The following is a 22,203-nucleotide window of genomic DNA, read 5'->3' on the forward strand; positions in this document are numbered from 1 at the left end:
GTTCGTCTTGGGCGGCTGCCTGGGGTGTCTCGGTATTGCAGTTTTGCCGAGCAGCTACTTGGTCAGGTGCAAACACATTTGCTAAATTTTATAAGTTTGACACCTTGGCTACTGACGACCTTCAGTTTGGTCAGTCAGTTCTGCAGGAACATTATTGCTTTCCCGCCTGTACTGGGAGCTTTGGTACATCCCCATGGTACTAAAATGGACCCCAGCATCCTCTAGGACGTAAGAGAAAATAGGATTTTAATTACCTGCCGGTAAATCCTTTTCTTGTAGTCTGTAGAGGATGCTGGGCGCCCGCCCAGTGCTCATTTTTCTTGCTGATTACGTTTTCTCTTTTTTGCACAGTTTTCGTGTGCCCAGATGTTAACAGCTGCTGCTGTTGCGTTATGCATGCTGGTTGGCATGAGTTATGTTAAAGGCCATGTTGGCCGGCATGTTTTTTGTGTATGGTGTGAGCTGGTGTGAATCTCGCCACAAGTTTAATAATTATTCCTCTCTCAAAAATGTCCGTGTCCTCAGGCACAGTTCCTATACATAGAGGGAGGAGCCAGTTCACACTGTTAAAAAGTCTTAAAGTGCCGAAGGCTCCTGCGTAACCGTCTATACCCCCATGGTACTAAAATGGACCCCAGCATCCTCTATGGACTATGAGAAAAGGATTTACCGGCAGGTAATTAAAATCCTATTTTTCCCTCCTTTCTCAGGTACCTCTTGCTTTTCTTTTTTTTTTTAACAAATATCCATTTTCCTTCCACTATTTTCTCATTTCCCCAGTAAAACAAGGATGAATTCAGGTTTACGTTTACTATAAATGTAATCTTATACTGTACTGATAGGAAGAGAATCACTGCAGTCCTTCATATTTGTGTATTGTATTTATTCATGTAGCACTTTCTTGGCACTTTTATTCCATTGCATTTGAACTGCTACAATATAAATATATATTTCCTTAAAAAATAAAATGACATATATGCAGTATACTAGGAGGCTGAGCCGCAGCCGGTGCCGCCGTGCTTCAACTGCTAATAAAACCTGTTCCCTATTTTCCCAAGGTATTTATTCTTTTATCAAAAACTATCAAAATATATCTAGATACTTCCAATTCTAAAAGTAGCCTAAAAAAAGAGAAGTAGCAAAAGAACTATACAACAAGCAGACAGGATCAGCGGAAATGAAACCGTCAGAGCACACACTCATTGCTGGAGCAGAGTGAGGACCACGCCAAATTACGTAGGGTATCTTGTACGTACAGTGTCTGCCCCTTACACCCTCCTGCACCTGGATGTAGGGGTAATGGTGTAATATAGGCTGAGCACACTACAGCTGCTTTTACACTAATGCCCCTTATACAGGCGCTGCAAGAACGTGAACTTACACCGGTCAGGAGACAAGTCATCTGTACCTGATATAGGACAGCTGCAAACACACGCTGATTATGACTTGGCGCAAACCTGGCGCATACCGTGTGCTGCGATGCAGAGCCAGACGCAGTGTGAATATCCCCATGTTTTACATTCATTTGCAAAGAAATTTGAGTTAGGTATATGGGGTCTATTTACTAAGCCTCTGATGGAGATAAAAGGGACAGAGATAAGCTACCAACCAATCAGCTCCTGTCATTTTTCAAACACAGCTTGTAACATGGCAGCTAGGAGCTGATTGGCTGGTACTTTATCTCTGTCCACTTTATCTCTCTCGCTAAGGCTTAGCACATAGACCCCATCAGGACAGTAAATAGCTGGTCGGGCCCAGGTACTTTTAAGGGGGAGTGGCCTAATCACAGGAGGCGTGTCCCTGCACACTTAGAAAATAATACAGAAAAATTAGTACTTTAAGCGCCTACCTGGCCACACTGCAGGGGTCTGGGACTCAGGGTCATCAGTGTTTAGGTTGACACACTTTAGGTCGACATCAGAAATTGGTCATCACGGCCTGAATAAGGTCGAGAAACAAAAAAGGTCGACATGAGGTTTTTTTTTGTTTTTTTGGGTGTCGTTTTCATCGTAAAGTGACCGGGAACCCCAAAAAGTGCACCGTGTCCCCTCCCATGATGATCAAAGGTGCCTGGCTCTGCTGCCACTGCGCTTGGCTCAGGTTACCATTCCCAGTTGTAGTCCACGTGGATCGTAAAGTATGAAAAAGTTCAAAAAATGAAAACAAAAATGTGAAAAACTTGTGTTGAGCTTTTTCTATGTTGACCGTGTTCATGTTGAGCTATTGGCCGTGTCGACCTATTTCTAGTGTTGACCTAACGTGTGTCGACCAATGTGTGTTGACCTAAAGTGTGTCGACTTAAGTGGTGTCAGCCCAGAGTCCGGACACCCACTGCAGGCCAGCACACAGCAGCGTGTACTGGGACGAGAAAAAGAGATGCAGCTGCCGCAGCCAAGTAAAGGGGGGACTTCGGTCCCTCCATCAGGCCTGAGCCCGAGTAAATAGTACATGCTCCCCCCCACACACCTCTTGGCACCACTGAACCCCACAGGCTTAAAGATTCACTGTAAAACACATTTGCCGCTATTAGCTTGGCGTCTGGCCTCTTCCTTCTCTCTCGCAGCCTGTTCTGCTAACATCTGATCTTGTTGTCTCTTCATGTCACAATTATGGGCAAAGTTTATTACTAATTTCTTCCGATTCTGTCTCTCGGTTTCTGGATTCTGGAATCTTTCCAACCGAAACTCAATATCTTTAATCACTTCAAGAAAAAACTTCAGGACGTCCTCGTGTCTCCCGCGTGTCTTTAAGTGATCTTCTGGCGTGAAGTTTTCCAGAGCAAAAATCTGCTCCACTCCCATGCCCTTAAACTTGGACTTCACATCTTTCAGATTTGGACTTGTCTTATGGGTAAGAATAACCATTGGGAAAATTCCTGTGTAGAATAAATGTATAGAGACTGTTATTCCTCCATTATGTGTATAATGTGTTATTCCTCCATTATGTATATGATGCTAAAACATCCAGAACTTTTCACTGCGCGAGATAACTTGTCTGTGAACTTTCAGAAATTATATAGCACATGTAGATATTGTCGAAGTCAAAAATATTACATAGAAAGAACATACAAACTCTACACATATATAAGTCGCTATACTTGCAAATACGCGCAGCGAGCACAGCAATATATGGTAACACACGCATTTACACGGACATGCCACAGAGATGGATTCAACACTTATTTCATACAGTACATAATTATAATAATATCAAGCGCCAGACATCATTATGATTTAATATTATATAATGAAGTAATTTCATGTATGTGTATTACTTGAACGAAGCAAGATAGAACTGTCATATTTACTGTTAAAGCAACCAGATTAATGTGTAGATTCATTTGATACTTGTTATTAAGTTGTAGGACATAGCAACAAGGATTTATGGTTAAATGTATGAAAGCTAAAATCACTCTTATTAGGATGGTGGACAGGATGCTCAGGCCAGCCCCTTTTTGATGTCTTCAAGGTTGAAACTGTTTAGTATACAAATAAACTAATGACTCATCATGAATGAGAAAGTTCCCTCACCCAAAACTAGATAACACATTGCAGAGACACACAGTTCTCAGTTGCTGTTTTGTATCAGATGATGATGGAGTGCCTGCATGATTTTACAGAGAGAGAGCTAGTGATATGGAGAGACGAATTTCTATGAGAAAGGAATGGTATTGTATGCTGTAGCTGTAACTGTATGTAATAACTGCTTACTGTATGAGTTGTAACCATGAAACTATATGTATACTGTACATTGTAATACATTGAATCCATATCCTTTTAATAACAAATATATACATCAATGAGCTTTGGAACGCAGATAATGTGTGTGTGAATTGTTTTCTCTTATGGGATGCAGTGTTTTGCGATGTACAGCGCACTTTTATTGTATATGGTAATAAGAAGCACCTGGCGTCTGCAGTATATATTAGAGTGGACATTTAAATATTTGTTAGAAAGCAATTTGGTATTTACAGATGGGAGCTCGTCCGGGATATCATGGTCTTAATCATGCACTGTACATTATAAATGCGATGCTGTGGTCGATCAGCTTGTGGTGGACGCATCGTGAAGCTGAGAAAATCATATCCGTGTGTATTGTTGTGTTATCAGTAAACCAATGATATGAAAAAAATTCAAGGGATAATGTGTTTCTCATAATATTGCAGATGCTAAAATTTATTTTTATTGTTGCAAAACATAGTTCAAATAAGTCATATTGTGTTTGATTCAGATTGGATTGTTTATCTGTTAAGTAGGTTTAAGAGTACATTTAAAAGTTGCTGCATAGCCTTGATATAGTTTTTTTTTTTTAAATAACTTCTGGTGCTTGTATAATGTGTGATTTCTTTGTGACAAAGGAAGCCGCATGGTCTGTCCTCCATTTTGGACTAACCACATGGCCTGTCCACCGTTTTGTGTAAACCTCATGGATGTGGAAGGGGGAGGAGCAGTGGCCATTTTAGGAAGGTCACTTTCGAAATAGCTGATTTTCAGTCTGCTCAGAACAATCAGTTTCCTTTGTAACATCAAGCACCATTTATGAGTTACCAATGCATTTATTTAACCCATGCCATAGTCAATTACAAATAGTTTTAATTGGGCCTAATGAGAGTAAATAGTGAGATACTTTTTTTTCCTTCTTGTCTGTGCGTAATTACTTTACATCAAGTGGGGGTTGCACACAGATAGAAAAAGGAAAGAAAGAGGTTTGGTTTTGTTTGTTTTTTTTTTATTTTTTTTATTTTCCTTCCAAGACATGTAGAATCTGCTTACTAGGGAGGATAGCCATTGAAATGCAAATTAACCTGTGTAACTGTAACTCATGAAAAGCAAATAGCTTTGATATGCAAATAAGAGGTAAGGTGTCTCATAGGAGACCAGTGAATGATACATATATATAATATTATTATAATTATGTGTTTATTTATGTCAGTGTATGTTCTGCAAGATAGCTTTCCAATCTTAATCATATGATTTAAATTATTGATTATTGCTAGATTCATTTAGATCTGTGTAAAACCGGATACATGTTTTGCTATATAGTTAAAACTGAAATAACAGTGTTTAAGGAAGTAAATATAAAGCACAACATGCAAGTCTGGCCTAGTCGTTAAAGGTTTATACAGGAAAAAACTGGGTGTTGTGTTAAGTTAGCGATTATAGTTAGTATTGCTCACATTTATAGAGACTGTGTGGTTTGTTTTATTGCGTATGCACATTGGTACACATGTGTTACGATTCCTGTACTCCAGACTGGAGAAGATCTTATGGCAGAGATCTGAGTACAGGAATGAAATACAGGTTGTGGGAGCTGGAGAGCCTAGTAACCCCTGGCGCCCTAACTCCGTTGTCTCGCCCGTGTTATCAGAAATCCCCTGCGAGACTATGGTTGCTTGAGCCCATGGCAGCCGCGTTCGAAGGGCGGATTATGTCTGCCCAACCCCGATGCCCCCGCAGGTCTTAATGGGAGACAAGGGGAAGTCCGAGACAGGGTGATAACAAGGGGCCCTCTGACTAAGCAACCAAGCCAGGGGTTACAAGCTAACTAAACTAAATCAAAAGGTATGTGCGGACTAGCCGCTAGGGAAAAGGACAACCAAAGATCCACGGATCCGACACTCCTATCCGGCACCGCTGGACACCAGAGTGGATCTTGTGGAAGCGGAATCCTCCGCAAAGCTCCAGAACTCAAAATAAACACAATAATAAATAGTAGCGGACAAGCCGCAACACACGGCTGCGCCGCGACTCACGAACGCCACCAGATGTTAAAGGTGCTCGATCAGACTCCAGGAACAGATGGTAACTTCCGAGTACAGGATCACTGAGAACAGGAACAAACGAACAGACCGGGACTGGGAACTCTCTCTGCAGCAGAATCAGGCAAACAGGAAGCTATCACCGGCGTCTGTGAGGAGTCCTGGGAGTGCTTTTAACAGAGAGTCTTCCAATCAGCTGTTTGGAGGCTGATTGGATTAAATGCCATGCAGCTGACAAGCTGCATGGCCAGGGAAACAGATGAGTGATAATTACAACATGCCGTGCAGCTGCATGCTACACAGCCAGGAAACCAGTGATGATATAAACTTAGACCCAGCAACGGGGAACACGATCCGACAGTGGCGTCCCCGTTGCTAGGCGCCGGCCGCACTGACGAGCGGACCCTCGGCGCCTAACAGTACCCCCCCCCTTGAGGAGGGGTCAAGGAACCCCTAAATCCGGGTTTCTGAGGAAATTCTTGAAAAAATGCCCTTTTGAGCCTTGGGGCATGAAGGTCCTCATCTAGGACCCACGACCTTTCCTCAGGACCATAACCTCTCCAATGCACCAAAAAATAAAGCCGACCCCGGGACAACTTGGAATCGAGAACCTTCTCAACCACGAACTCCTGCTGACCCTGTACATTAACTGGTGATCTCCCCTGAGGTTTTTTACGAGGAAATCTGCTAGATGAAACGTATGGTTTGAGCAAAGAGCAATGGAAGGTATTTCCGATCCGTAACGTTTTTGGTAGCTGTAACCGGAAAGCAACTGGATTGACTTTTTTGATAATGAGAAATGGTCCAATAAATCTAGGACCCAATCTGGCTGAGGTTTGTCGAAGTTTGATATTGCGAGTCGACAGCCACACCCTGTCTCCTACTCTAAAAGTGCACGGCCGCCGGAACCTGTCCGAAAAATCTTTTTCCCTGAAAGCTGCTTTTCTGAGAGCTATGTGCACTTTTTTCCAAATAAGTTTAAGATGAGAGGTCAGGGCCAGAGAGGAGACAGAGGAATGTTGGAAAAATGAATTAGCTCTGGGGTGGAAACCAAAAACTGCAAAAAATGGAGACACATTGGTGGAGGAATGACAGGCATTATTATAAGCAAACTCTGCCAATGGAAGAAACTCAGACCAGTCATTTTGGAGTTTGGCCGAGTACAAACGCAAATATTGTTTTAAGGATTGGTTCACTCTCTCAGTCTGTCCATTTGATTGTGGATGATAACCGGAGGTTAATGATAATTTCATTTTTAACGAAGCACAAAAAGACTTCCAAAACTGTGCAATGAATTGTGGACCCCTGTCAGAAACAATATCAGTGGGTAACCCATGGAGTCTGAAAACATGACGGAGGAACAAGACTGCCAATCCCTGGGCAGATGGCAATCGGGGAAGACCAATAAAATGAGCCATCTTACTAAAACGGTCCACTACCACCCATATGACTGTGCATCCAGCTGACAGAGGGAGATCCACCACAAAATCCATGGAGATATGCGACCATGGTCTAAGGGGAACATTCAATGGCATAAGTTGACCAATAGGCAAAGAACGGGGAACTTTATGCTGTGCACAGACCTGACACGAAACAACAAACTCTTTAATGTCTTTAGAAAGACCAGGCCACCACACTGAGCGGGATACCAATTCAAAAGTTTTAGCGACTCCCAGATGCCCTGCAACTTTGCTATCATGAAATTCCTCCAAAACAGTTGCTCTCAAAAACTCAGGAACAAAAAGACGGCCAGCAGGAGTATTTCCCGGAGCTTGATGTTGAAGCAGCTTCAATTGAGAAAAAACATCCTGTGTGAGACCTGCCTGAATGACTGAAGGCGGAAGTATGAGAGTAACCGGACTGTTGTCTTGAACGGGAAGAAAACTGCGTGAGAGGGCATCTGCCTTGGTATTCTTGGAACCAGGTCTGAAGGTGATAATGAATTTGAAACGAGTGAAAAATAAAGCCCAACGAGCCTGTCGGGCATTCAGTCGCTTAGCTGATTCAATGTATTGAAGATTTTTGTGATCCGTCAAAACAGAAATGGTATGGGTCGCTCCTTCAAGCCAATGTCTCCACTCCTCAAAAGCCCATTTAATAGCCAGCAACTCCCGATTACCAACATCGTAGTTGGATTCAGCAGATGAGAATTTCCTGGACATAAAGGCACAAGGATGTAACTCAAGGGAATCTGGATCCTTCTGAGAAAGGATAGCCCCTACCCCAACCTCCGAGGCATCTACCTCAACGATGAAAGGCAATTCTGGGTTGGGATGTCTAAGGACAGGGGCTGAGACAAAGGCTTGTTTCAAGGCCTGAAAAGATACTTTAGCTTCACATGACCAATTGGTAGGATCTGCTCCCTTCTTAGTGAGTGCCACAATGGGAGCAACTATGTCAGAGAAAGAGTGAATAAACCTTCTATAGTAGTTTGCAAACCCTAAAAAGCGCTGAATTGCTTTTAAGTTGGTGGGTTGCGCCCAACTCAGGATGGCTTGGAGCTTCTTAGGTTCCATTCGGAATCCCCGAGGGGAAATAATGTACCCTAAAAAGGATACCTCCGTGACGTGAAATTCACACTTCTCCGGTTTGGCATACAAGTGATTTTCACGTAATTTCTTAAGTACCTGACGCACCTGGGTAACATGTTGTTCTATAGAGTCAGAATAAATCAAAATGTCGTCTAAATAGACCACAACGAATCTTCCCAGAAACTCACGGAGCACATCATTAATGAGATCCTGAAAGACTGCCGGAGCGTTAGATAGGCCGAATGGCATGACCAGATACTCATAGTGACCTGATTGAGTACTGAATGCCGTTTTCCACTCATCCCCTGATCTGATTCTAATGAGATTATATGCTCCTCTCTGGTCAATCTTAGAAAAAATAACAGCCGAACGTAGCTGATCAAAGAGGACAGAGATCAGAGGCAGAGGGTAAGTATTCTTTACTGAGATTTTATTCAGGGCTCGAAAGTCAATGCAGGGTCTGAGGGAACCATCCTTCTTCTCTACGAAGAAAAAACCTGCACTTAAAGGGGATTTAGATGGCCTGATAAACCCTTTCTCAAGACTTTCTTTCACATACTCATTCATGGCCACAGTTTCAGGACCAGACAATGCATATAACCTTCCTTTAGGCAACGTGGCACCAGGAATTAACTCAATGGTACAATCATAAGGCCTATGGGGAGGCAAAATATCCGCATTGCCCTTGGAAAACACATCCAAAAAATCTTGGTATTCTCCAGGAATATGTGCGGACCTGGCAGCAGCTACTCGGATAGGAAGTGTAATACATTCTTTATCACAGATGGTACTCCATTGTAGTATCTCCCCAGACTGCCAATCTATGATGGGATTATGAAAGGCCAGCCAAGGGTAACCCAGAACCACAGGAACTGCTGGACAATGGGTAAGAAAAAACTCAATCTTTTCAGAATGTAGAGCTCCCACCGAGAGCAAAACAGGAGGTGTACATAGAGAAATAACCCCATTGGATAAGGGACTCCCATCTAAACCATGCATGGTGATACACCTACTTAAGGTTAACTGAGGAATACCTAAGGCCTTGGCCCATGTTAAGTCCATAAAGTTTCCTGCAGCTCCACTGTCCACAAAAGCAGAGACCGAGGAACAGAGGCTGTCATAAGAAACTTTAGCAGGAACCAATAGTGAATTATTTGAGGAGATGAGCTGTAGACCAAAGTGAACCCCCTCACTATTCACTTGGTCAGGAAGTTTCCCGACTTGTTTGGGCAACTACGGGCAAAATGTCCCTTACCTCCGCAGTACAAACACAGACCAGAATTTTGCCTCCTGGTTCTTTCTTCCGGAGACAATTTGGAGAGACCAATCTGCATAGGCTCCTCCATGTCTACCGGAACGGAAGAAACACAGGGAAAAGAAACTACAGATGCCCCTTTCTCAGTCCTCCGCTCTCTGAGCCTACGATCTATTTTAATAGAGAGCTCCATGAGTTTATCAAGGTTCTCAGGAGCGGGATACTGAAGGAGGCTGTCTTTTATAGATTCAGATAAGCCGAGGCGAAACTGACTGCGCAGGGCAGGATCATTCCAGCCACAGTCGTTCGACCAACGGCGAAACTCTGTACAATAATTCTCTGCAGGATTCCTACCCTGTCTTAGAGCACGCAACTGACTTTCTGCGGATGCCTCTCTATCAGGGTCGTCATACAATAGCCCTAAAGATTTCAAAAAGGCGTCTACAGACGATAAGGCCGGATCGTCTGTCTTTAAACCAAAAGCCCAGGTCTGAGGATCCCCCTGAAGCAGAGAAATTATAATTCCAACCCGCTGAGCCTCCGTACCTGAGGAAACTGGTCTTAAACGAAAATACAGTTTACAAGACTCTTTAAAATTAAAAAACTGTTTTCTATCCCCAGAAAAACGGTCAGGCAGATGCATTTTTGGTTCAGGGATGACCCTCTGGGAAGTCCGTAACAGATCTTCCTGTGAGCTTACCCGGAGGGACAGATCCTGAACCATCTGGGTAAGTTCCTGAATCTGACTAACCAAAAACTGGCCAGGATTTGGCCCAACACCGGTGGGATTCATGAGGCCGACAAAATTCTCCCAACTGGATAAGTGAAAAAATTAACTCCTGTTGAAAATTTTTTCTTTTGTCTGGCCGGTGATAATGTTACGATTCCTGTACTCCAGACTGGAGAAGATCTTATGGCAGAGATCTGAGTACAGGAATGAAATACAGGTTGTGGGAGCTGGAGAGCCTAGTAACCCCTGGCGCCCTAACTCCGTTGTCTCGCCCGTGTTATCAGAAATCCCCTGCGAGACTATGGTTGCTTGAGCCCATGGCAGCCGCGTTCGAAGGGCGGATTATGTCTGCTCAACCCCGATGCCCCCGCAGGTCTTAATGGGAGACAAGGGGAAGTCCGAGACAGGGTGATAACAAGGGGCCCTCTGACTAAGCAACCAAGCCAGGGGTTACAAGCTAACTAAACTAAATCAAAAGGTATGTGCGGACTAGCCGCCAGGGAAAAGGACAACCAAAGATCCACGGATCCGACACTCCTATCCGGCACCGCTGGACACCAGAGTGGATCTTGTGGAAGCGGAATCCTCCGCAAAGCTCCAGAACTCAAAATAAACACAATAATAAATAGTAGCGGACAAGCCGCAACACACGGCTGCGCCGCGACTCACGAACGCCACCAGATGTTAAAGGTGCTCGATCAGACTCCAGGAACAGATGGTAACTTCCGAGTACAGGATCACTGAGAACAGGAACAAACGAACAGACCGGGACTGGGAACTCTCTCTGCAGCAGAATCAGGCAAACAGGAAGCTATCACCGGCGTCTGTGAGGAGTCCTGGGAGTGCTTTTAACAGAGAGTCTTCCAATCAGCTGTTTGGAGGCTGATTGGATTAAATGCCATGCAGCAGACAAGCTGCATGGCCAGGGAAACAGATGAGTGATAATTACAACATGCCGTGCAGCTGCATGCTACACAGCCAGGAAACCAGTGATGATATAAACTTAGACCCAGCAACGGGGAACACGATCCGACAGTGGCGTCCCCGTTGCTAGGCGCCGGCCGCACTGACGAGCGGACCCTCGGCGCCTAACAACATGGTACGGAACGTGAGGACAGCGTACAAAAACGTGCACGTGGCGCAAGGTCACACAGGTAGCATAGGGGTATGCATGGTTGCGTAATTACGCAAGCTTGCGTAGGGTTGTGTGCGCATAATAAAACCACGCGATATTTGTTCAATTAAGGAGGGATAGTAGCCATGCTACAATAGCACAAAACTACCCGGTTTCTAAAGCAGATTAGTATAAAACTTTTGTTTAAACTGTATTGCCTCTGGGGGTAAAGCTGCCAATCAGAACAAGTGAAAATTTTCTGTACAGAAAAACAAAGCATATTTGAATGAGTGAAAGCAGGAGTGAGTGGAGCTGAACTCAGGAACTAAGTGGTCTAAGTGGTCTAAATGGTCTAAGTGGTAACACTGGGTTTGTAGAGGCCCGGTGGCGTAGGGTACGCTACCTTGCGTGACTAAGTGGTCTTAGTGGTCTTAGTGATCTCATACAACTAAGTGGTCTGGAGTGGTCTAGGCTAAGTGGTCTACAGCATTCGTAGGGCATATAGATAACTAGTATCTATAAGCTGTGCAATTGCATCGCATGTCTGTGTGTTCTGCACAGCACAACGTGATACCATTGTGTCATATGCGTTGTGGAAGAGCATACGCAGACGTGATTGTATAGACAAAGGGGTTTTTCTTTGATAACGTCGGGAAATCTCCCTGGTGGGCTTCACTGGAAAGGGTGAAGGATAGTTATCTAATTTCTCTGTTTTGCACCCTACAAACAATTCCAGTTGAAAGATACCGAAAAGGAATTTTTCGCTGCCTCTCTCAGAAAAATATTCCAACAGAACTTCCACCGAAAGAAATTACGGTGCTGTAAGGTCTGATAGGGGCCCTACATTGGGTACATTGCCTTCGCTATCGACAGTGTATGGTAGTACCGGCTAATGTGGGCAAGAATGGGTGGAAGCACTCAGAGAACTTTCACCGTTGTCTTATATTGAGTATTTTGGTATTTGTTGGAATAGCCGAGAAGGCAAGCCCCACAAATTATGGGAGCCAGTTGCTCAACTAAGGGACGTATGGTAGCCAGGGTTCAGGCAGAAGAGTTGGGACCGAAAAGGTCAGATTATGTGTGGAAAAATGGTCCACACACTGAAGTTTTTTGCAATGAATGGTTACGTATGACTGACAAAGATAGGGTACCATTCCCTAGGGTGGGCAGCATTGAACCAGAGGTATGGCAGAACTTAAGAATAAGGATATGTCTGATAAAATCCCGAAAACAAAAGGGTCAGACATACAAATTGTTTAAAACTGTAGCAGCAAGAGGGGTTGGTGAGTTTGATCCTAAGGTATTTCAGGTGGTATGTCTATCCAAAGTCATATAAGACAAGAATGGAAATATAAGAACTGTTTGAACTTGTAGCAACAATAAACAAGTAGGAAGAGAAAAAAAGAGAATGCAAATACACCACCTTATGTAGAGGTGGAAGCAGTTACGGCCAGCATATAAACTATAGAAAATAATAAAAATATGAAAAATATGACTGTAACCTATATATATGTACTAATGTATGTTGAAGTTTTATTAAGGATGAGAAGGTGACCTGATTGTTTTCAGCCATTTCTCATGCACCCAGAGGAGTATCCAACCGTTAAAAGAAAAGCAGTAGCCTGCAGTGGAAGTGGCTGAGACCAGTGGAACAGGTAAGTATGGTATCATTTGTGTACATATATAGTAAAACCCAAAAATAAAACAAAAAAATCAAGAAAGTTATATCAGAAATGGAGAAAAAAACGTGTCCGCACATTAGTATTTGCCAGTAGGAAAGCGAACAGAGACAAGGTAACCCCTGGGTATTTCTTTCAGTTACCATATAAGAAGTATTCATTCCTAGTAATGCCCCTAGCCAAAATGAGCTCAGAAATGTTTGTTGGACCATGTACAGACCCTTAATACGGGATGAGAAGGATTGAATGAATACTTCGCATGACCTAGAAGCTTGTTAAACTAAACTTTTTTTTTTTTTGGTCTTTTGCAGTAATAGAAAACTCTCCATCTGGATAAGATCACTGGTAAACACTAAGGCCCTCATTCCGAGTTGATCGGTCGCAAGGCGAATTTAGCAGAGTTACACACGCTAAGCCGCCGCCTACTGGGAGTGAATCTTAGCTTCTTAAAATTGCGACCGATGTATTCGCAATATTGCGATTACTAACTACTTAGCAGTTTCAGAGTAGCTTCAGACTTACTCTGCCTGTGCGATCAGTTCAGTGCTTGTCGTTCCTGGTTGACGTCACAAACACACCCAGCGTTCGCCCAGGCACTCCCACCGTTTCCCCGGCCACTCCTGCGTTTTTTCCGGAAACGGTAGCGTTTTCAGCCACACGCCCCTGAAACGCCGTGTTTCCGCCCAGTAACACCCATTTCCTGTCAATCACATTACGATCGCCGGAGCGAAGAAAAAGCCGTGAGTAAAATTACTTTCATCATAGTAAAGTTACTTGGCGCAGTCGCAGTGCGAACATTGCGCATGCGTACTAAGCGGATTTTCACTGCGATGCGATGAAAAATACCGAGCGAACAACTCGGAATGAGGGCCTAAGTCGGCAAATGGGAGGCGGCTGTCTCTGTGCTAATGGAAGGGCTCAATAAGGCATTGAGTGTCAGGGTGCAGACTTCTTTGCCAAATTGGATAGGGGTCACAGTAGCTAATCTTAGAGAGTGTGCTATTGAACATCACAAGAATAGTGCTAGGCACAGAGAACAACAGGTGGAGAGGTTGAGGTCGGTAAGTATACTGGCACATACAGGAAAGACCCATCAGTCCAACCCCCAGATCCCTAATGGTCAATAATATGTTATACTTGTAGGACGGAAGGGCATTTTGCCAGAGATTGTAGGAGTAGTAGGACACATAGTCAATATAGACCCCTAGACAGAAAACACAAGCCACATTATTAAACACATAGACGGGACTAAGAGACATATAGTAAGGAATCATAAGCCATATAGAAAACACAGATTCGGCTAATGGGAAGAACAAAATAAATGCAACAGTAAACTTTGACAAAACTTGCAGGGGTTAAGATGGGGCCTCTAAACTTTTGCTTCTTTTTCCTAGCAGAAATGGCCCCTGATTAACTTAAAATTGTTAGATATGATATACATATACTGTGCTACCGCTCAGGAAGTACAACGTATGTTAGACACCCCTCAAAGACTAATGTTACATTATATCACTGTTCTAGATGCATGTCCATCACAGGTAAAGGAAATGATCTCACAGATACCGGGTTCCCTATGAACTTAGGATGGACAGGACACTGGATTGATGGCTGGGATAGTCCCAATAGCGATACGATAAACACAGAATTTTTTTTAAGGGGAGTAGACCAAGTAGAGAATACCTTCCCCGTAGTGCCCAATCCAGTTGTCAAATTTAAAAAAAATCTTCTTCACCTCTACAAACTCATCTGTCACCAACCTCTATTCTGTTTCTCTACAGTTTCCTCTTCATCTTTTGCGTTCACACAGGGTGTTACAGTACATGGACCCGATTACAGTTTAAACTCCACATGCCTAGGTCCTTCAGAGTCCTGCCCAAACAAAGTATATCTCAACAGCACGATAACACCAGTATTACTGCAGTGTGCCTTGTCATGCACAAAGGGTGGAGAATGGGAATACTGGTGAAGAGAAATTTTGTATAGACACTGATATACCTGTTGGTGATTGGCAAACCTGACATTTTCTTTTTCATTTTCTTCTTCCTTCTCTCCTCTAGAGATGTTTCTTTTTCTTTTTCTTTTTGAGTTATGCTCATGGTACTCTACATTGCAAACACACAATAGTAAATTAAAATGAAAAATGTGTGTTCCCTACAGGAAAAGGCAGTCTGGAGGACAAAGGGGTATGGCCAGGAGTCCTCAGGACTGTGGACAGGTGGACACGGTAAGCCAGTAGCCCCCAGAGCATACCTTCCATGTCTAGCTGAGGTGGCACACAGTCTGACTCATCTAGGCAAAGAGGGTATGTGCAAGCGGATGAGAGCCTACTGGTGTGCACCAGGATTCTATTCTCATGCAGGTATGAGAGCAATGACCTGTCTTACTTGCTTGAGAATATTGGTAAAGCAATACCAACAGAGCCATCCCATAACCCTCCTGCAGACGGATCTTTTCAGGAAATACAAATCGACTTCGTACAGTTAACACCCTTTAGGAATCATTGTTATGTATTGGTGTGCACTGATGTTTTCTCAAACTAGGTAGAGGCATTTCCTGTCGCCTCGGATGCTGCTGTGTTTACCGCAACGAAAAATTGCGCAGAAATTTGTGTGTAGATAATGGTACTCCTAGAAGTAGGAGCAAAGCTTGAAATTGTACTATTGTGATCGTAGATACGGCCACTAGTATTATGTAGCATCGGAACCACTCCCAGATCTTCACTTAACGAATCACCCTCTTCGAAATTTGTTTTTGTTTTGGTATTTGTGTCTTTTTTGGTTGTTTTTGGAAGACAACCTCATGTTATGATTGACCCGCACAATGATCAGAAATACACCAATGAGGTGACAGTACAGTACCTTATTGCGATGAGCCAGCATTTGAGAACTTGACAAAAGAACTTGAAAATGTTGATTGCTGGTATGCCAATTACTAACTGTCTTGATTGTGAACCAAGGGACTGTGTGATTGTTCTTACACTCAGGTTGCCTAATAGACAGGTGGGAAGGACCATACCAAGTTTTGTTGACAGCACTATCCCAGTGAAAGTAGCCGAGAGAGAGACTTGGGTCCACGATTTCCATTGCAGGAAAGTCGGTAGTCCGGAAGGAACTCGTAAATGGAGTGAGATCGCAAAAGTATCACCAGAGACTCTGTTCCGTGAAGACTGAGAGGCGACACTGTTGAACACTACCTGAGCTTACTAAAGTATTACAGAAAGACCAGTCATTGTAATTGATTTGTTATGAACAAGAGTTGTTTTGTTCTATTTCTCTTTTCCCTCTTTCCCGCTGACCAACATTTTTTTTCAGGACATTCTATTTTTGCAAGGTTTTTTTTACGAGGAGTCGAGTGTGGGACTGAAACTAGTTCTGGAGGAAGGAGTGATTTCCTTATAGGATCCCAGGATTAGCCGATCAGTTTGTTAAAGTCAGAGAAAAATCAAAGGTCTAGTAGTTATGGAGTTTGGAGGTAATCAGGAACAATCAGACAATGGCTATTCACACATTGCAGATAAAGAGCTCATTAATATATGTGGAAGAAGGGTTTATGAGTGGCTTACCCCGAACTCTGAAGGTTTATGTTATTTAGGAAGGACACTACTTATAACCCTTGTTCAATTTGTAAACAGACCTAGCATACGTTCCAGAAATGGAAACAATGTTCAGAAAATGATAGGAATATGTAGATCATGAAACATTTTATATGTCACTTTCACGATTTGTTTGTGTCTTCTTCATCTACCCAGCAGAACCTCAATCGAATCCAAACATCAGTGTACAAAGACGTAGGTACATGTATGTGTGAAATGTTCGTCACAAATCAGACGTTATAGGCCAAAGCACTGTCCCAGCATACTCTATAGGTTGAATGTTGTCCCACACCCAACCAGTGATCCCGTGACCGCCGAGTGCATATAGAGGATGTATCGCCCTCCTCCCTGTCTTCCTCAAATATAGTCAAGTGTCTGATTTGCGAAATGAATACATACTTGTGTCTAGGTCACCGATTATTGTCTGAAATATTTTTTCTTATGTTAATAATTGATGGCAGTTATTGTTTACTGCCAAAGGGTGGACTGTCAAAGTCAAAAATATTACATAGAAAGAACATACAAACTCTACACACATAAATTGCTATACTTGCAAATACGCGCAGCGAGCACAGCAATATATGGTAAGATGCATTTACATGGACATGCCACAGAGATGGATTCGACATTTATTTCAGAATATTACATAATTATAATAATATCAAGCGCCAGACATCATAATGATTTAATATTATATAATAAAGTAATGTCATGTATGTGTATTATTTGAATGAAGCAAGATAGACCAGTCATATTTACTATTAAAGCAACTAGATTAATGTGTAGATTCATTTGATACTTGTTATTAAGTTGTAGAACATTGCAACAAAGAGTTATGGTTAAATGTATGAAAGCTAAAATCACTCTTATTAGGATGGTGGACAGGAAGCTCAGGCCAGTCCCTTTTGATGTCTTCAAGGTTGAACCTGTTTAGCATACAAATAAACTAGTGACTCATCATGAATGAGAAAGTTCCCTCCCCCAAAACTAGATAACACATTGCAGAGACACACAGTTCTCAGTTGCTGTTTTGTATCAGACGGTGATGGAGTGCCTGCATGATTTTACAGAGAGAGAGAGAGAGAGAGAGAGTGATATGGAGAGATGAATTTATATGAGAAAGGAATGGTATTGTATGCTGTAGCTGTAACTGTATGTATTAACTGCTTACTGTATCAATTGGAACCATGAAACTATATGTATACTGTACATTGGTGGTTATTCCGAGTTGTTCGCTCGTTATTTTTTTATCACAATGGAGCGATTAGTCGCTAATGCGCATGCGCAATGTCCGCAGTGCGACTGTGCCAAGTAAATTTGCTATGCAGTTAGGTTTTTACTCACGGCATTGCAAGGTTTTTTCTTCGTTCTGGTGATCGTAATGTGATTGACAGGAAGTGGGTGTTTCTGGGCGGAAAAAGGAAGTTTTATGGGTGTGTGCAAAAAAACGCTACCGTTTCTAGGAAAAACGTGGGAGTGGCTGGAGAAACGGAGGAGTGTCTGGGCGAACGCTGGGTGTGTTTGTGACGTCAAACCAGGAATGACAAGCACTGAACTGATCGTAGATGCCGAGTAAGTCTGGAGCTACTCAGAAACTGCAAAGAAGTGTCTATTCGCAATTCTGCTAATCTTTCGTTTGCAATTTTGATAAGCTAAGATTCACTCCCGGTAGGCGGCGGCTTAGCGTGTGCAATGCTGCTAAAAGCAGCTTGCGAGCAAACAACTTGGAATGACCACCATTGTAATATATTGAATCCATATCCTTTTAATAACAAATATATACATCAATGAGCTTTGGAACTCAGATAATGTGTGGGTATATTGTTTTCTCTTATGGGATGCAGTGTTTTGCGATGTACAGCGCACTTTTATCGTATATGGTAATAAGATGCTCCTGGCGTATGCTGTATATATTAGAGTGGGCATTTAAATATTTGTTTGAAAGCAATTTGGTATTTACAATATTCAACATGAATCATATTGGACAGTATATAGCTCCAATTTAATAATAAATCACAGTTAAAGTAGCGTAAATGCCGATATTTCACCATGTTTTCTACCGCACTGTTCCCTTTATCGAGCCGCTATCAATGGTTAAAGCAGCCTTTTTCAACTGGTTTGCCGCCACTCGCCAGAGGTGCCCGCCGCACAGACCTGCCACTTCCGTACTGCGACAGCCAGCCCGTGACCTATGGTGACTTATAGGTCACGCACCACATGTCGCATCCTGCTCTCCCACTCACTCCGTGCTGCCTGGTCCGTGGTACCTGCATATCGCATCCAGCTCTTCCACTCACTCCGTGCTGCCTGGTCCATGGTGCCTGGTCTGGCGGGTGTGTGGAATTACAAAAGGGGGAGGCATGTGAAATATGAGGGGCATGTGTGTGGCATTACAAGGGGGGGGGGCAGGTGCGTGGAATTACTAAGGGGGGCAGGTGTGTGGCATTAATATGGGGGGGAGCTGGGGTGTACAAATATGAGGGGCATGTGTGTGGCATTACAAGGGGGGGCAGGTGTGTAGAATTACTAGAAGGGGGCAGGTGTGTGGCATTTCAGTGGGGAGCTGGTGTGGAAATATAATTAAGGGCATGTGTGTGGCATAATTAAGGGGGGCATGCGTGTATAATTACGCTGGGTGGCAGGTGTGTGGAATTACAATGGGGGCATGTGTGTATAATTACGCTGGGGGGCAGGTGTGTGGAATTACAATGGGGCATGTGAGTATAATTACGCTGGGGTGGCATGTGTGTGGAATTACAATGGGGGCATGTGAGTATAATTACGCTGGGGTGGCAGGTGTGTGGAATTACAATGGGGCATGTGAGTATAATTACGCTGGGGTGGTAAGTGTGTGGAATTACAATGGGGACATGTGTGTATAATTATGCTGGGGGGCAGGAGTGAGGAATTACAATGGGGGCATGTGTGTATAATTACGCTGGGGTGGCAGGTGTGTGGAATTACAATGGGGCATGTGAGTATAATTACGCTGGGGTGGTGTGTGGAATTACAATGGGGACATGTGTGTATAATTATGCTGGGGGGCAGGAGTGAGGAATTACAATGGAGGCATGTGTGTATAATTACGCTGGGGGGGCAGGTGTGTGGAATTACAATGGGGGCATGTGTGTATAATTACGCTGGGTGGCAGGTGTGAGGAATTACAATGGGGGCATGTGAGTATAATTACTTTGGGGTGGCAGGTGTTTGGAATTACAATGGGGGCATGTGTGTATAATTACGCTGTGGGGGCAGGTGTGTGGAATTACAATGGGTTCATTTGTGTATAATAACGCTGGGGTGGCAGGTGTGTGGAATTACAATGGGAGCATGTGTGTATAATTATGCTGTGGGGGCAGGTGTGTGGAATTACAATGGGGGCATGTAAGTATAATTACGCTGGGTGGCAGGTGTGAGGAATTACAGTGGGGGCATGTGTGTATAATTACGCTGGGGGGGCAGGTGTGTGGAATTACAATGGAGGTATGTGTGTAAAATTACTCTGGGGGGGCAGGTGTGTGGAATTACAATGGGGGCATGTGTGTATAATTACGCTGGGGGGGCAGGTGTGTGGAATTACAATGGAGGCATGTGTGTAAAATTACTCTGGGGGGGCAGGTGTGTGGAATTACAATGGGGGCATGTGTGTATAATTACTCTGGGGGGGCAGGTGTGTGGAATTACAATGGAGGCATGTGTGTAAAATTACTCTGGGGGGGCAGGTGTGTGGAATTACAGTGGGGGCATGTGTGTATAATTACGCTGGGGGGGCAGGTGTGTGGAATTACAATGGAGGCATGTGTGTAAAATTACTCTGGGGGGGCAGGTGTGTGGAATTACAATGCGGGCATGTGTGTATAATTACGCTGGGGGGGGCAGGTGTGTGGAATTACAGTGAAGGCATGTGTGTATATAATTACGCTGGGGGGGCAGGTGTGTGGAATTACAATGGGGGCATGTAAGTATAATTACGCTGGGTGGCAGGTGTGAGGAATTACAGTGGGGGCATGTGTGTATAATTACCCTTGGGTGGCAGGTGTGTGGAATTACAATGGGGGCATGTGTGTATAATTACTCTGGGGGGGCAGGTGTGTGGAATTACAATGCGGGCATGTGTGTATAATTACGCTGGGGGGGCAGGTGTGTGGAATTACAATGGGGGCATGTGTGTATATAATTACGCTGGGTGGCAGGTGTGAGGAATTACAGTGGGGGCATGTGTGTATAATTACTCTGGGGGGCAGGTGTGTGGAATTACAATGCAGGCATGTGTATATAATTACGCTGGGGTGGCAGGTGTGTGGAATTACAATGGGGGCATGTGTGTATAATTACGCTGTGGGGGCAGGTGTGTGGAATTACAATGGGTTCATTTGTGTATAATAACGCTGGGGTAGCAGGTGTGTGGAATTACAATGGGAGCATGTGTGTATAATTACGCTGTGGGGGCAGGTGTGTGGAATTACAGTGAAGGCATGTGTGTATATAATTACGCTGGGGGGGCAGGTGTGTGGAATTACAATGGGGGCATGTGAGTATAATTACGCTGGGTGGCAGGTGTGTGGAATTACAATGGGGGCATGTGTGTATAATTACGCTGGGGGGGCAGGTGTGTGGAATTACAGTGAAGGCATGTGTGTATATAATTACGCTGGGGGGGCAGGTGTGTGGAATTACAATGGGGCATGTGAGTATAATTACGCTGGGGGGTCAGGTGTGTGGAATTACAATGGGGGCATGTGTGTATAATTACGCTGGGGGGGCAGGTGTGTGGAATTACAATGGGGGCATGTGTGTATAATTACGCTGGGGGGGGCAGGTGTGTGGAATTACAATGGGGCATGTGGGTATAATTACGCTGGGGGGGCAGGTGTGTGGAATTACAATGGGGGCATGTGTGTATAATTACGCTGGGGGGGGGCAGGTGTGTGGAATTACAATGGGGCATGTGAGTATAATTACGCCGGGGGGGCAGGTGTGTGGAATTACAGTGACGGCATGTGTGTATATAATTACGCTGGGGGGGCAGGTGTGTGGAATTACAATGGGGGCATGTGTATATAATTACGCTGGGGGGGCAGATGTGTGGAATTACAATGGGGGCATGTGTGTATAATTACGCTGGGGGGGGCAGGTGTGTGGAATTACAATGGGGGCATGTGTGTATAATTACGCTGGGGGGGGCGGTGTGTGGAATTACAGTGAAGGCATGTGTGTATAATTACGCTGGGGGGGGCGGTGTGTGGAATTACAGTGAAGGCATGTGTGTATATAATTACGCTGGGGGGGCAGGTGTGTGGAATTATAATGGGGGCATGTGTATATAATTACGCTGGGGGGGCAGGTGTGTGGAATTACAATGGGGGCATGTGTATATAATTACGCTGGGGGGGCAGGTGTGTGGAATTACAATGGGGGCATGTGTGTATAATTACGCTGGGGGGGCAGGTGTGTGGAATTACAATGGGGGCATGTGTGTATAATTACGCTGGGGGGGGCAGGTGTGTGGAATTACAATGTGGACATCTGTGTGAGTCTGGCTTT

The 22,203-nt window shown here is 44.0% G+C and overlaps 1 protein-coding gene across 1 annotated transcript in view; it reads right to left on the reverse strand.

Annotated features, from left to right (window-relative positions):
• Window positions 1-878: 878 nt before the first annotated feature.
• Window positions 879-22,203, reverse strand: part of LOC134945691 (uncharacterized) — a 99,196-nt gene continuing 77,871 nt past the window's right edge. The window contains exon 6 of the mRNA XM_063935134.1: window positions 879-2,875. Coding sequence (XP_063791204.1) covers window positions 2,502-2,875 — 374 coding nt within the window. The 3' untranslated portion in view covers window positions 879-2,501. The remainder of the gene's footprint in view (window positions 2,876-22,203) is intronic.

This window comes from Pseudophryne corroboree, chromosome 7, assembly GCF_028390025.1.
Source record: "Pseudophryne corroboree isolate aPseCor3 chromosome 7, aPseCor3.hap2, whole genome shotgun sequence".
Taxonomy (NCBI): Eukaryota; Metazoa; Chordata; class Amphibia; order Anura; family Myobatrachidae; genus Pseudophryne; species Pseudophryne corroboree.